The 16,258-nt window shown below is 41.2% G+C and overlaps 1 protein-coding gene across 1 annotated transcript in view; it reads right to left on the reverse strand.

Annotated features, from left to right (window-relative positions):
* Window positions 1–16,039, reverse strand: part of TRAPPC10 (trafficking protein particle complex subunit 10) — a 44,826-nt gene extending 28,787 nt beyond the window's left edge. Inside the window, exons 1-5 of the mRNA XM_054165865.1 lie at window positions 15,828–16,039; window positions 4,634–4,715; window positions 3,842–3,977; window positions 2,561–2,757; window positions 732–927 (exon numbers count right to left, since the gene is read on the reverse strand). Of these exons, the coding sequence (XP_054021840.1) occupies window positions 732–927; window positions 2,561–2,757; window positions 3,842–3,977; window positions 4,634–4,715; window positions 15,828–15,918 (702 nt within the window). The 5' untranslated portion in view covers window positions 15,919–16,039. The remainder of the gene's footprint in view (window positions 1–731; window positions 928–2,560; window positions 2,758–3,841; window positions 3,978–4,633; window positions 4,716–15,827) is intronic.
* Window positions 16,040–16,258: the final 219 nt, after the last annotated feature.

A 16,258-nucleotide genomic window follows, 5' to 3' on the forward strand; every position in this document is an offset into this window, starting at 1 on the left:
ACACCAATTGCAGCATCAATAAAAAGCTCATCTGTACACAGAGTCAAAGTGGTAAGTAGAAAGTATCTGAGAATCAGATACATCAAATGCAGAAAGTAGCACATGGAGTCACAAGAGACATGAAGATGAGGTGGAACTGGTGTAGAGAACAGCACTATACAGGGACTAGAAAATTCCAAAGCAATAAGATATTTAATTCTATCAAACAAGTGTTTCCTGCTTTTCTCTATAGCAGCTAAGACATATTTACTAATATTGAAAAATTGAATCTTTATATGGATTGCTTCAAAATACACACTTCATTATCTTATATATGGAGTTGATTTTTAGCAATGTAAATAAATAATGCATAGCAACATTCTTATTAAATATCAATTACAAGTCTGAGTGTCTTCACACATGCACACTAATGAGACACTTACCCAAAATTCAAGAGCAAATACTAAACCACTTCCTAGGTGCAATTTTTTTGCTTCAGTTGAGGCTCCTGAAATTTTGACAAGCCCGAAAAGATTTTACTTCTGTAATAGCACTGTATTACAAGCCTACTATAAACCAGATCTAAAAATGTTGTTTTATCCCAGTCTTCGTATTTCCTGACCTAACCCTCAAAGAACTAGCAGAACATGAAAAAGTACCAGAAAAACAACTACCAAAAAAAAGAGGGGGAAAAAAATCCATTATTAGAACTAGGCCTCAAGTACATTCTTCAATTAAAAAGAGTCTCTTACCTGGACCATAAAATATTCACAGAAACTCCACCCTGGCTCAGTCCTTTTCTCTCTCAAAGTTCTCATGTCATCTTCAAACTTGCCTAAGTTTTTGGTAAAAGACATGAGAAGCAATGTCCTGAGTTTGGTCAGGAAGGCATTCCAAGATTCCTGAGAACGGGAAGAGTCTTTCAAAGGGTCAGAAAGTACCACGCATCTGTTAAGAGAGAAAAACTGTTGTTGGGAAGGTAAACACAAAATTCATACATAGATGCACATTTGGATACTGCGCATACTTGACAGATTCAGAGTGAGGAAAATTCAGTTTTCCATTCAACACTGACCAGAGGAATAAAACAAAGTTGAGGGTGGGCTGTTTGTTTGGGGGCAGGAATGTTGAGGTTTGGGGTGTTTTTTTTTGTTTAGCTTTTATTGGCCTTTTAAAAACTTTGCCATCTATGTTTAAGTCTGTGATCCAGTTTACAAGAAGAGTTAAGTGTTTTCCACAAAGTGAGTATCTTTTTGTGAAGAAAATAACGGATGCATTATTCCAATTACTTAAGTAATACTGTAGCTATCCAAGAAATTATAGTCATTCCTGGCAAGGACTGTGCAAGACGGAAATCAAGATCCATTACATCACACATAGTCAGCCTTTCCTAAGTCACTTAAAAAAATCCTCCATAATATATTTACAGAATCTCAATTTGTTTTTACACATTCTGTGTACCAACACTTCCAGTGCTTTTCTCAGAAAACAAATAAATAAATAAACAGATCCCATTAATTCGCAAATAAATCAGCCTTCCTCAGAGCATTTTCCTTCCTCATTTTTTTTTCCTATCACAATTTTTTAGCACTCAAAAAAAACACTGGTATATCAAAAGGCAGGAAAAACTCATAAAACAGCATTTCCAGTTAGAAAAGTCATCTTATCCCACGGCAAGGTGATTAAACCAAGCAACCAAGAGCAAACTGAATCAGAGCTGTTCAAACTATTTATCCAAATAATTCTATACCAAACAGCTGAGGTGAAATGGAAGTGCTGCAAATGCATAGTGTGTTATAACATGCTGACCTGCCAGTTACTGTCAGCTCGCACCACAGTACAATGAGCACTTCCATCTACTCTTTCCAACCTCAAACGTGTACCTTGTCCCTCATTCTTAGGGGGAAAATCTTCTGTTCAAAGTTAACTCCCAAGGTTAAAAGGAAAACAAAAGGTAATATGTAATAGTTCAGCACAATGTTTCAGAGAAAGGAAGACTATCTATAAAAGCTGGCTTCAAATTAAGATTTCTGTATTTTGTTGACTTTAATGAAAGCAGAAACAGTTTCATATATTCATTATTATTTTCCTTGCAACAAAAACATCTGAAGAAACTGGCTTTAAGTTAATTACCTCATAATGGAAAGATGATTAAGTATAGTAAGGAATAGCAATGGTAAAAAATAATCCAATTGGCTTCATATTCACTTCACTCCCACTGCCTGTACTTCTGGTACCAATTTTGCAAACAGCAACACAAACAGAAAAACCTTAAGTTCTAAAAACTGATCATTATTATCACACTCCCTTTAACCCTCTCTTAGACAAGAGTTGATACTTGAAAGCTTTTTGAAACAGGTTTCAAATCTGATACGAATCCAGGAAGAACTGAAAATTGACTTCTCCCTTTATTGCTTGTGTTGATCTTCTTCAAAGCACTGTCTTAGAGTACCACCAGTTTGAACATTTGACGTTAAGGAAATCCTTCAAATGAGCAAGGAACCAGTTACATAGGAAGTTGAGGCTTGCAATCAGCACACTAGTCAAAAAGCTAAAATGTCTGCAACTAAAAGAAGCTTACCTGTCACTCTGTTTGTTACAGAAGTCATTTCTTATTTTGTCTACTATAGAGGTCCGAGGAAGGATATTTGTTTTGTTCTTCTTCTTGGCATCGCTCTCAACCACCACAATTAGCCAGTCCACCGAGCTGTGAGCTTTGAGAACATTCTGCCACTTGGTGATGTCATCCTTGACTGTAGTTTTGTACACTTCTGTGTCCTGGGACGAGAAGTGGCAAATCATCAAATCAAATGGACATTCTGAACAGTGTTAAAGGCAAATTTTGTTCCAAAAAAAGACAAATAGAAAACCATATCAAACAGAATTTGTGACACAATTTATTTACTGAACGAAGTCAAATAAGGTATGGTAAGATTTTAGTCTCTGAATTTAACTTATTTCTAGTATTTTGTTTAAGAGTAAATGTCAGTATTTGGTATACTGACATTCTTTAGATTACTGAATTTAATATTTTAAAGCAATTTAAATCTTTATTTTACACATTCTTGAACTTTGCAACAACAACATGTTTCAAATTACAAAGCTGAAGTGTTTTATTCTCACATAGTAACCGAAGTGTGATATTTGTGCCTCCTAACACTGCTCAAATCTTAAACTTTTTAAAAGCTTTTTCATAAAAATAATAGCAACAAACACTTGGAAGTGTTGTTTGGCACTTTTTTTGGCTTCTGGGTTGGTTTTACACAGATCAGACAGCCCTTAAGGCTGCTCTGGATACTTTTCGACTGGTCACAGATCAGATAACACCTCTGTCTTTCAACTGGGTAATTAATTCAACCAAAAAGCAGTGAACTGTAGATAAACAGGATTAAGACATTTCAAATATTGCTCAGTTTGGATTGCTAACACATATTAACATATGATACATAAGAGAAGATGAACTAAAGACAAAACACGTAAGATTTAACCTCGTGAATAGACCGTAACTTACAAAGTCTGCCCACGTTTCACATTTCTGTATTATGAAGCAAGAGTGCTGTGCTACTGCAGCAACACTGCCAGATCCTGCCAGATCCATGACAGAGTATGGAAAATAGGTTATTCAAAAGCCTGCTCTCTTCGTGGCAAGCCACGTTTCAAAGAAACACTGCTTATGGCAAAAAGTACGCAAACTATGTTTTGTTTCCAATAACATTTGGCATGCAGCTTATGCAATACAGACTTAATTGTTCAAACAAGCATGAAAATCCAATGAAAAACACCAGAGAGCACAAGCAGAAAGTCAAAACCATTTCACTTTCAAATCCAAGTACTCGGTTTTTCATGTTTTCCTAATACTCACACAACATTCTGTCCAATAAATATGAAGAAAGGGAAAAGTCAAAAGGGCCTTGTTCCCTTCTTTGGGTAATAGCTCCTCTTTAAACTGAACAAAGTTAGATTCGAGATGAATCATCTTCGGAGCACGGCCGTAAGACCTACAATGTGTAAAACCTGAAATTAGTGGATGAGACATATGTAGCAGAATACAAAAATGGACATGTATTTCAGGGAGGAGGAATAAACTGAAATACTCTGGCACTGAAAATTCTCAAGCTACGTTTACTGTAGCTTATATAAAGTTCAATACTATTTGCTATCACTTGAAAAGACACATACTCTTTTTTGCAAGAACAGGAGCTAGAAGTATTTCAGCTTTCATGAGAATGCTTTCTGTATCTCTAGGATTTCTAAAAGTAGGAGAGAACAAATAAGAAAATGCCCCCAAATATTTTTTTTCCCAAATCACAATGCAGAATGTACATCTAATTCCACATAAATTCTACCTATAGTCTCATTAAGAAAACAGAATGTCACTTTCAGAACCTGTCTGGCAAGGCACATCAAAGCACACACCAAGACAAACCCACAAACCACAAAACCAAAAAGAAACACAGTTTTACTAGCATTTTTCTTTAGGTGAGGTTCAACATAGCTGAGTGGAAATGATCTTCCTGAACAACATTTACTTTGGTAATCTAAGTTTTCCTTTCCTCAAGTCGATTGCTATATTCAACTCAACTTATGGCAAGAACATCTCCCAAGTCTAAAAATACACACTGAAGTACTATTACACAATAAAATGGAAACTTACCTCCTCCATTCCATGGGTTCTCTAGGAAGCTGCTGAGAAAGTGTAGCATATAAGGAAGTAAATAAATTTTGATCTCCAGCACCTAAAATTGAAAGGGATGAATCAATTATCACATGTAAATTATAGACAAGAGATTAATAAGCTATACTATTAAGGGTTTGTTCTCTCAATAAAAATATTCAATTTTGCTTGCTATGTGGAAACTGGAGTCTAGCACTGAACTAGGCTTTAAAAATCACATGCTCTCACAACCCAATATAACACTTTAACAGGACACATAACACATCTACCATTATAGCTTCCTATTACAATTCCTCACATAGCTACGTAACCCTTACACCAAAGAGAACAGCATCCGTATAGCCAGTCCAACTCTTAAAGGTAAACAAGCAACTTAGCCAAAGTCATTTGCTATACAATGTATATTAAAAGAATACAACTCATGAATTTAGCCTTTGCAAGCCAAAAGACTGATTTTAGACAGTGGTTCAGGTCCCTTCTGTAGCTGGGCCTACCATGAGACAGCTAGTATTAGCACATGTTTTGTGCTTTACTAGGTTTGGGGATTGGACATGGCACTTGGTGCCATGGTCTAGTAGTCATGATGTCTTGGGTGACAGGTTGGACTTGATGATCTTTGAGGTCTTTTCCAACCTTATTGATTCTATGATTCTCTCTCTCTCCATTTTTCTGGGACTGCTGTTGGCATGAAGCAGGTTCCTGCCCTCCACACTGTTCTTGGTACCTTCAGAAACCTCAGGTCTGTTAACGTGGAGCAGGTTCCTTGGAACCGGCCCTACACTGACACACAAACCTGTGGTTAGGCTTTCATCACTTTGCCTTTGAACAACTGCACAACCACTGAAGTAGCTACTTACATAGAAGGTGGAACAAACTATAGTCTACCATAACAAAAAAAACCCATGTATTATCAGTAGCCTACAAATATTAATTCTTAAATTCTGTTCTTTTCCTTTGGGAACACGGGGGACACGACAGGCTCAGGGGGGAAAGACAGGCTCAGAGTAAATTCTTTCAGCTTCTGATGGTTATCAGCATCTTTGAGCAAAGAGATGGCAAACTCTGGAACAAGATACTTTCTGGAACAAGTGGTGTCATTTAATAAATCCTTCATATGCACGTTACCCTCAGTTATCACAGCTATTGCTTCCTTCCCTGTATTTCCTCCTCATTGCTTCATCTGTGTCTGGTTGTATTTTCCACTAGCAGAGACTGCAATTCTAAAACATCCTTTATTTCCTCCTATGGACACTCAGCTGTTGTGCTTTCTCCCCCCACCCCACTCTTCTCCAAGATCTCTGCAGCTCAAGAGCTACATTTTCCAATTTAGATTTTATATATAGATGATTCTGCTATTTCCTGGTAGTTTTCCACCCATTTCCTCACCTGCCTCGTGTAACCTGAGACCCCTTCTTCTTGTTCTTGATACTAGGGAGAAAAGATTGACCCTCACCTCACTGCAATCTCCTTTCAGGTAGTTGTACAGAGCAATTAAGTCTTCCCTCAGCCTACTCTTTTCTAAATAATCCCAGGTCCCTCATCCACTCTTCAGAAGACTTGTTCTCCAGGCCCTTTACCAGCTTTGCTGCCCTTCTCTGGACATGCTCCAGCAACTCAATGTCTTTCTTGTAGTGAGTGGCCCAAAACTGAACACAGTATTTGAGGTGCAGCCTTACCAGTGTCAAGTACAGGGGCATGATCACTTCCCTGGTCCTACTGTCCCACACTACTCCTGATACAAGGCAGGATGCTGTTGGACTTCTTGGCCACCTGAGCATGCTGCTGGCTCACCTTCATACGGCTTTCAACCAGCATCCCTGGGCTCTTTATTGATGGGCATCTTTCCAGCCACTCCGTCCCAAGCCTGAAGCGTTGCAGAGGGTTGTTGTGGGCCAAGTGCAGGACCCAGCCCTTGGCCTTGTTAAACCTCATACAACTGACCTCAGCCCAGCAAACCAGCCTGTCCACATCCCTTCACAGAGGCTTCCTACCCTCCAGCAGATCAACATTCCCACCCAATTTAGTGTCATCAGCAATCACCTTCATCCTGTCCTATATGGATTAACTGTACTGTACCAAATCTAATATAAGACTGTAAGCAAATAGCTAAAATGAATAGTGACACAAGTATTAGCCATATGGCTAATGCTGTGTTATACACAGTTACACCACCTCCATGAGCTAAGCCAGAGAGAACAGTCTATTGATTTGCAACTCATTACTGCCTATAGAAAGTGAAACATGACTTAGCAACAGCATGATGACCACATCAAAATGATAGCCCAGGGAGCTTGAAGCCTGACTGAAAGAACCAACCACGCATTTTACCTCTGGAGCATAACAAAGTACTCTTTCTGTACTGCACCTGAAAACCTAATATACACCAAAAAGGAGTTTCAGAATTCAACACACTGAGTAAAAAGGACTCCTCTGTATTACAGGGGAACAGAAGAACTACTAAATGATAATGTCTAAGCACTTTGCTATTGGACACAACCACATCACATTATCAGCTTAAGAAAGATACATTTGTTTTTAAAGCAGTCGGGTTTTCCTCCTGCACTGGTTTTGAGGGCATGTAAAATGCACATTAGAATGTGTTTTATGATTGAGGCAAAGCTATTGGCAAGCATTAGAAGAAAAGGGAGTCACACCTCCAAGACAAAACACATCAACTATCTTTTGAACACAGACCAAACACTGCTATCACATATTACAAGCATGCAAAAGGCTACATTCTGGGTTCTGCTCAGCTAGATCCTGTATCTATTGTAACTGGTGGTTTTGAGCTCTTCAAGCCAAGACGACTAAAAATTACTTTATCAGCAGGCAACGCTAGCACAGCACTGACACAGGACAAACATCCTGACTAGTTGAGGACTGGAAGAGTTGCAAGATGCACACTAAATTGTTAACTGCTTGCTGCTGGACTCTGGGGAAGGAGGAATGCTCCCTATAACAAGTAGACAAGTAAGAGCACAACCTGCACAAATCACAGAAAAGATCCCGAGAGCTCACTCTAGTTTTAGTATGGAGCTGTGCAATATCCCTATGACTCAGAGACCTTAAGCATGGTAGAATCACAGAATCATAGGACAGTGTGGTGGGTTGAAATTATCATTCCCTAACCCCCCCCCCCCCCCCCCCCAAAAAAAAAATATTGAGAGAATTACCCCCCAAAATAAAATTGCCAGACTATCTCAGTGGAAATAAATGAAGTTCACACCTATAGAAATATGAAATGAGTATGTACAAAACATACAATATTTATATGTATTTACAATTTATAAAGAACACAGGAACCCCTCTGGATAAAACCAGAGTCCCATCCAGATGTCAACATACACACAAAATACAGACAAAACCCAGTCATTTTTTAAGCAATGCCACTCCAAGTAAGGGGTGGTTCTGTATGTGTAGTAGTAACACTGGAGAAGAGGCTCAGAGGAGACCTCATTGCTCAGGGAGGTTGTAGACAGGTGGGGGTTGATCTCTTCTCCCAGGGCAGCCAGCACCAGAACAAGACAACACAGTCTCAAGCTGCACCAGGAGAGGTTAAGGCTGGAGGTTAGGAAGAAGTTCTTCACAGAAAGAGTGATTGGCCATTGGAATGGGCTGCCCAGGGAGGTGGTGGAGGCACCATCACTGGAGGTGTTTAGAAAGCGACTGGATGGGGTGCTTGGTGCCATGGTTTAGTTGATTAGATAGTGTTGGATGATAGGTTGGACTCAACGATCTCAAAGATCTTTTCCAACCTGGTTAATTCTATTCTATTCTATGCCACTTACCCAAACACTTTACAAATAAATTAAGACAAACAGCTATCTATTCAGAAATCAAAGGCAAATAAAGCAGTAGAGCCTTAAAAAGGTTTTATGATAAGGCTAAATCAAACACTGAATCAGACAGTCTAAGTGGAAAACATTTATGAGACTTCCAAAGACTTGATTTCCACAAAACTGGCAGCCAAAATTTAACAATAGCCAGGTCAGGCCGAAGAAGAATAATGCTTACTCAAATGACTGTAAACCTGGCTGTAAATATTCATTCCATAAACCAAGTAAAGAACATCTATGCCTTTTGGTCAAGGCCAGGCTGTATCCCTAAGTAGCAGCTCATAAACTGGGGCCAAATTCTGAAACTTAAATCAGCCAACAACTGAAACAGGCATCTAATGCCAAAACTCTCCTTGCTTAGATTACACCATAATGCAAAGGTGACTGAGTATCCCAGTAAACACAGCCCCAGAAGACCATTATGAATGCTCACACTACTAAGTTTTAAAATGTTGCTGTTTTTTCACAGGTCCCATGTATTCCTTTTCTTTATTAATTCCTCCTTGTCTTTCTCTCTGATATTTTGGAAGGCCAAGTTAATGCAGTCATCCTTGCTTTCTTGCTGTTCTGCTGCAGATCTTTACAGGAAAGATATGAGAACCAGAATGGCCACCTTACCAGAACACCCAGGAAGAACATACAGCTGCCTGATACAGAAGAACCATAATATACTGATAGTTTTACATTTGATGCCCACCTAAAACCCCACCAAAGTCCCCAAGAATCTTTTTTCTACAACTTTCCAAACTTGTCAGATGCTTAGAAGGGCTTTGTCACTGTAGTATCTGAACATATCTTTTTCTTTTCCCCTCTAGAGGAAATTATCCCAACCCACTAACTAGACAGAGTGTAAAACAAAAACTCCTGAGGTCAGCTGACTAAAGAAGACAAATATTTCCCTTTGATACCAATGACAAACTCAGTCAACTGAGATAAAAGGCTTCGGATAGCTTTAAAGAGCTCAGTGCCAAGACTGCACTTTGGTGCGGTTTTGTTTAGTTTTTATGCCCAAGTATCAGTCACAGCTTACTTTTCTGATCCTATTTATTTTTTCTCCACTAAAAAGTTCTGCTATGAATCTTTTTTTTCCCATAATTCACTGGCCTGTTATAAATGGATTCACCTGAAGCTTAGGAGGGCTTGTAGGGTATTCATACTTGTTTCTTTTCAAGGTCCTGCCCAGACCCACACTCAGAAGAAGTCCAAAAAATGAAACACAAGACAGATTAATTGCTGTATAAAAATCTTAGCTGATTCACTAGTAGCCTGCAGAAGAAAATCCTTTCAGTAAAACTGTACTGTTGCACTAGTAAATAGGGGTTAAGATTAACAAGAATATGTAGCTTTTTCTCATGGCATGTAATCATAACAATATTATTGGATCAACTACACGATAGCGATGACTTACAATGCAGACAGGAGTCCTGTGAGAAGAGGAAAAACATATATATAGGATACAGCTATTTAAAAGTTCTCACTAGCAGCAAATCATTCTAATCACTTGAGCTACATGCCACTTCTTATTTGCACATTTTTTTGTTACATCTACCTACTAGAAACCAAGCTCTTCCAGTCCTAGAACAATATTCCTAACTGTAAGCATTTATTTTCACTCCAGTAAGATGTAAATTTCTTTGCACCACCTCTTTACTTCTATTAACCATTTCTGTTTATGCTGCTCTTGTAGGTATTTCTGAATGTTTTGTACTCTTGGGCCTACAATGATTTTGCTGATGGTTTTGCTCTTGATGCAACAGAGCACATTCAGAATATGGACCAGATGAAAGTGATGCATTCCATTCTCTCCAAATATTACATACAAACATCACTGTGCTAAGATAATGTTGGCAGTGAGAACACACATGCACACAAACAATATATAAACAAATACTATGAGTTGATTAGGGTATATTCACTACTGTTAAGATAATTACAAAAAAAACCAACCCAGATTGGTAGGAGAGCTATGAAAAAAATATGACTTACTTCATTTAGCAAGTGTCTTCAGTCTTCAGCTTCCTCTTTATATAGACAGACACAGCTAATACTTTAAGTGCAAAGCAGCTACATAAGGACAAGTTCTTTCATCAGAACACTTGGCTGATATGTATGTGCAATAACATTACACTGAAGTTCCACAGACCCTTCCCAAATTTAAGTTTCAAAGAGGACTCAAGAAAGGGAAGCCATATTGTTCAGGTTTTCTAATAAACTAATCTGCATTGTTTTACATAGAATACATAGAATAAACCAGGTTGGAAGAGACCTTCAAGATCATCACGTCCAACCCATCAACCAATCCAACACCACCCAAACAACTAACCCATGGCACCAAGCACCCCATCAAGTCTTCTCCTGAAAACCTCCAGTGATGGCGACTCCACCACCTCCCCAGGCATCAAGTCAACACTCCAAAGAAAATACCCATGTTCAAGATGTCTGATGCAAATGCTCAACTTGCCTCTTTAAATAAAAACATTTAGTGCTCAAAACAGTATTTCTACAGCATTAAGAAAGCTAGAAGCTAACTTTAAATGGTTTGTAAACATACAAGGTCTGGTATTGTGGTGGTTTGGGGCCATGCCTTTAAAAATTTAGTTACATATTTTGAGCAGAAAAGTAGAAAAATATAAATAAATCGCTATTGGGTGTAAAAAGGAAAACAAAAGATTATTCTAAACAAATTCATTGGACAAATATCTGAAACAAGATGAGCTGTACCATAACAATTCTTCCTTTTTCTCTCCTCTTCTGATCTCGGCCGTTTTGCTTTGCTCAGGAGAGATAACCTGCTTATCTACTGACTATGGCTAAGTCTAACTTCTCTGTTCCTTTCTCTTGTCCCTTTTGTACAGGGGGGTGAGGGAAAAGCAGACAGGCAGAAACTAGTAGCTTCCCGTGGTCCTTGGCAAGGGGGATCCTTGTGCTGTTTATTAATTGTAATTATCTGTACAATATTGTAAGTACTGTATATTTTGTACATATTCATAGTATCAGCCAGGGCTGGAAGGGACCACAAGGATCATCTAGTCCCACCCCCCCTGCCATGGGCAGGGACACCCCACACTAGATCAGGCTGGCCACAGCCTCATCCAGCCTGGTCTTAAACACCTCTAGGGACGGGGCCTCAACCACCTCCCTGGACAACCCATTCCAGGGCTTCACCACTCTCATGGTGAAGACCTTCCTCCTCGAGTCCAGCCTGAATCTCCCCACCTCCAGCGTCATTCCATTCCCCTTAGTCCTATCACTACCTGATATCCTGAGAAGTCCCTCCCCAGCCTTCTTGTAGGCCCCCTTCAGATACTGGAAGGCCACAATGAGGTCACCTCAGAGCCTTCTCTTCTCCAGACTGAACAGCCTCAACTCTTTCTGTCTGTCCTCATAGGAGAGATGCTCATTCATTGCAATTCCAGTGTGGATTTTGCTTGTAAATACAGCTTCATTTGCTTGTAACCGAGTTGGTCTGGCGAAGTTAATGTTGAATTGACAGTTTGCAAAGTAATGTGCCAGAGCAAGGCTAACCACAGCTAGATAAGGGAACTACCCAGTGGGTTTACAATCTAGTAAGACTGACAATATAAGAACAAGATTCAAACTAATTTGAAAAGGGGTCATCACTGCCCTCAGTCCCAATGGACAAGAACCACTGAATACTAACCAGGCTACTGCCACCTTGAGGAAAAAAAAAAAGGGGGGAGAAATACCCAAACAACGAAGGGACAGCATCTTTCTGTGACTATCCTACTTATGTGACACCTACAGAATATGGTTGTCTATCTGCCTAGAGAAAACGTCCCTGAAGTTTTTAGTTAGATGGTTCGCCTAGCTAATTCTATTCATCTAGACTCTCTATTAAAATTAGGGGGGTTTTGCCAGTAATAAATATACCACAAACACAAGGAAAATGCATCTACATACAAATTCTGAGGACAAAATCAAGTCACAGCACTGGCATGAAAAACAGTGACAAGAACTGCATTTGCAATTGGCATCAAACACAGAAGCCATGCGGAAACTGCCATGTTTACCTTGCAGGCTGAGGCCTGTACATACACAGAATGTTGAGTTCAGGATTGGCTCAATATAGCAAATGACTGCTGTTACAATACAGCTTAACTTAGAGATTTGAAAGCATAACAGTCTTACCATAGAAGCCTTTCTTTCAGTGTACTGTCAAATTTATTTCTAGTAGATAAACATACTTGTTTACAAAAGATCTCTGGTACAGTGTTGAAAGTAAGTTTCATTCCAATCCAAATTTTATCTTTGGTTCTCTGTTATTAAGAATGAAGCCTAACTGTTAACAGAAGCATTTCATGACACAAATGTTTACCTGACAGAGATTAATCTAAATCTTGTAGCTAGAAGAAACACTTAGCCTTAACCCTTCCTTCATATAATCAAAACCAGCTATCCCTTTGCAGGCCTATTTTCCCCTCATTTGCACCTGCTAGGCAGGGCAGTCATCCCAGACAACTTAAACTGACTGAAATCAGTGTTCCAAAACAAAAGGTAAAGAGTTGAACAGCTTCTAATATTGTGCCTTTCAACGTATTTTCCTACAAGCCAACACCAAGCCAACAGTTCTTACCCCGGAAAACCAAGCTTCGCCTCCTCATAAATCACCAGTAATTGTAATGCTCAGATGTTTCCTTCAAGTCAGCCATATTATGGTCTCTAAGTACTCCACTTCTCTGAACAAAGAAATACAGGAAACTAAACCAGCTAAAGCAAAGTGTATTCTCCACTAAAAGCAGACGTTTCCATTTAAAAATAGTAGCAAGTCACCCTTACTACAATCTCTAGAAAGGTCTTCTCTGAGCACTTTTGCTCAATTAACAGTATTTTCTGAATTAGGTGGTCTTGGACCCAGCCATTCTAGTCCATACCAGTGAGGATACTAGTGTCATGTATGTTCATAGTCCCAGAAATTACTCCTTTAGTGCACAAAGGTGTACTAAGACTTAAGTGGAGCAAGGCATACAAATGATACATAATGTTCACATCATATCTCATTTGTAAGTACACTGCTCTCATACTGTATGGTGGTCAAGTCCAAAACATTCTGCAGCCACAAAGCAAACTCACTCATTATTATGAAATTAGTATTATTTCTAGTATCAGGTAACTGGACTTGACTGAAATCAGATGGAATTCAAGGTTTAGAACGTTGAAAACTTCCTCATGCAAAATGGCCAGAGACCTCATCTGTATTTACCAATAAAGAAGCAAGTTTGAGGTAAAACTACATGCCCTTCAACAGACTGAAAGAGATGTTACTTAACAAAACCATGAAGGCACAGTAAGGACTGACATACACCAATCCCACCCCTCCCAACACATGCACACATAGACTCTCCAATTCTGAATGCAGGACAAAGCCAGCAAACTCAGAGAGCAATTCACCACAGCCTGTGGCGTACCACCGACAAAGAAGGCAACTCTGTCCTTCAGGTGTTTGTGATATGTACATTTTTTTTTATTTTAAACCTGGAGTGAACTGGATTTCTTAAGTCTTGAAGTAGATAAGCACAGAAAATTCAATACAGATACCACTGACTTAAGTTTATGAACTGAGGTGCATTAAGAGGAGTGTGTCCAGCAGATCGAGGGAAGTTCTCCTCCCCCTCTACTCTGCCCTGGTGCATCCAGTTCTGGGCTCCCCAGTTCAAGAAGGACAGGGATCTACTTGAGAGAGCCCAACAGAGGGCTATGAAGATGATTAAGGGACTGGATCACATGCCCTATGAGGAGAAGCTGAGAGACTTGGGGCTTTTCAGTCAGGAGAAGACAGAGAGGGGATTTAATATATGTTTATACATATCTGAGGGCTGGGTGTCAAGAGGGGGGGGACAGGCTCTTCTCTGTTGCACCCTGTGATAGGTTAAGGAGTAATGGATATAAACTACAGCACAGGAGGTTCCACCTCAACATGATGAAGAAATTCTTTACTATAAGGGTCATAGAGCACTGGAACAGGGTGCCCAGAGAGGTTGTGGAGTCTCCTTCCCTGGAGACCTTCAAGACCCATCTGGATGCATTCCTGTGCAACCTGTGCTAGATTCTATGGTTCTGCTCTGGCAAGGGGGTTGGATTCGATGATGTCTGGAGGTCCCTTCTAACATCCTATGATCCTGTGAACTGCACCCAAAAAGGGTAAAATCTTAAGAAAGAAAAAGTGCATTTACAAAATAGTCTGAAGAAAATATATACACACACACACAGAGTTCTACAGTTACAAGGTTTCAGCTGGTTATTTTTTTTCCTAAATACCAGTATCAGTCTAAGATGCTGGTATTACACAGGCTAAGATCTTAACTGTCAATGCCTATACTGCAATATGACAACACACCTGTGAAATAGTTTCTATTTCACATGCACACAAAGCATTCCCAGTGTTTTACTGACGAAGTGCAAACAAGTAGTTGGATTACCAACAGGCACTGGTTATCTTTCCTTTAAAAAGTGAAAAGCAGAATTGTCCACGCTGACCTGATTCACTTTACTTCTTCATTAAGAGTGTTATAGATGCAGCTCACATGCTTGTTTTCACAGAATTTTGTGTGCAACCCACTATACCTGTAAGAGCACAAGAGCTCATGTTTTGCATCAAGACCAGCGTGCACATGTCCCAGCCGCCTGCCAATGACACCTAAAAGAACTAATTCATCACTGAAACCCCACGATCCGGTTTGTTAAATAAACTACCTGAGATGAAACCAAAGCACAGTAGTTAAATTATGTCAGTGGGAATCCATCAGTGGGAATCTCTCCTCGTCACTGAGAATATCTTACTTCTCGTGACTTCTCTGCTCTTGTAAAGCAAAACTGCACAAAGCTCACTACCAAGAAGTTTGGGGTTAGGATTTACTGTCGTATTTGAATTTCTTCTCCTAAGCACCCGTAAGCATGGCGCTAATTTTTGCTATCTACTACAGCCCTGACACATACAGGAACAAACCCAAGTTTGTCCACTGCTATTACAAAGAAGAAAAAGCCAGTCAAGAAGCAAAACCCGCCCGCAGAGCACCTGCCGGGCGCCGTGTCCCTCAGCCCCGAGGGCCGGCACCCAGCGCTGCGGGCAGCCCGGCCGCTCTCCGCCTCGCCCCGTTCCTGCATTCCCCGCCGTGTCAGCATCCCGCACAGTCCCCGGGCTTCTGCACCGCGGGGCCCGCCCGCCGCCGTCACCACTGCTGGACCCCACCCCGGGCCGCCCTTCACCCGGGCCTGGGGTAGGGGCACCGGGCAGGGTCCCCTGCACCGCTCCGGACGGCCATTGCTGCCCCGCCCCCTCCCCCGGCACCGGCGACCAACGACCGTCTGCGTGCACTCACAGGTCACGATGGGCTTGTTCTCCATGGTGTAGATCACCGGGGGCTTCTCCCTGCCCTCCTCCTCGGCGGCCGCCGCCGCGGCGGAGTCCATGAGCAGGCGGGGTCCTCAGCCCCGGTTCCCCCGCCCGCTCGGCGCCATGGAAACGCCGCCGCCGCCGCCACCGCTCCCCCTTGCCGGGGGGCTGGGACGAACCGCTCCGCCTCGGGGCCTGCTGGCGTCCCCCCCCCACCTCCCCCCACCCCCTTCCCCGCGTCCCCGCAGCGCCGCTCCGGAGGGGAAGGCAGGCGAGCTCATCCGCTTCCTGGATCACCGGCTGAGCATTACCGCTTCCGGGGAGCGACGGGGAGCGTCGCGGCCCGCCGGCGAGGGGCGACGGCGCCCGGGCTCAGCGCGGCCGCACGAGAGTTAACCTGGAAAACGGGTGAAAGGA

This window comes from Dryobates pubescens, chromosome 12 (genome assembly GCF_014839835.1).
Source record: "Dryobates pubescens isolate bDryPub1 chromosome 12, bDryPub1.pri, whole genome shotgun sequence".
NCBI lineage: Eukaryota > Metazoa > Chordata > Aves > Piciformes > Picidae > Dryobates > Dryobates pubescens.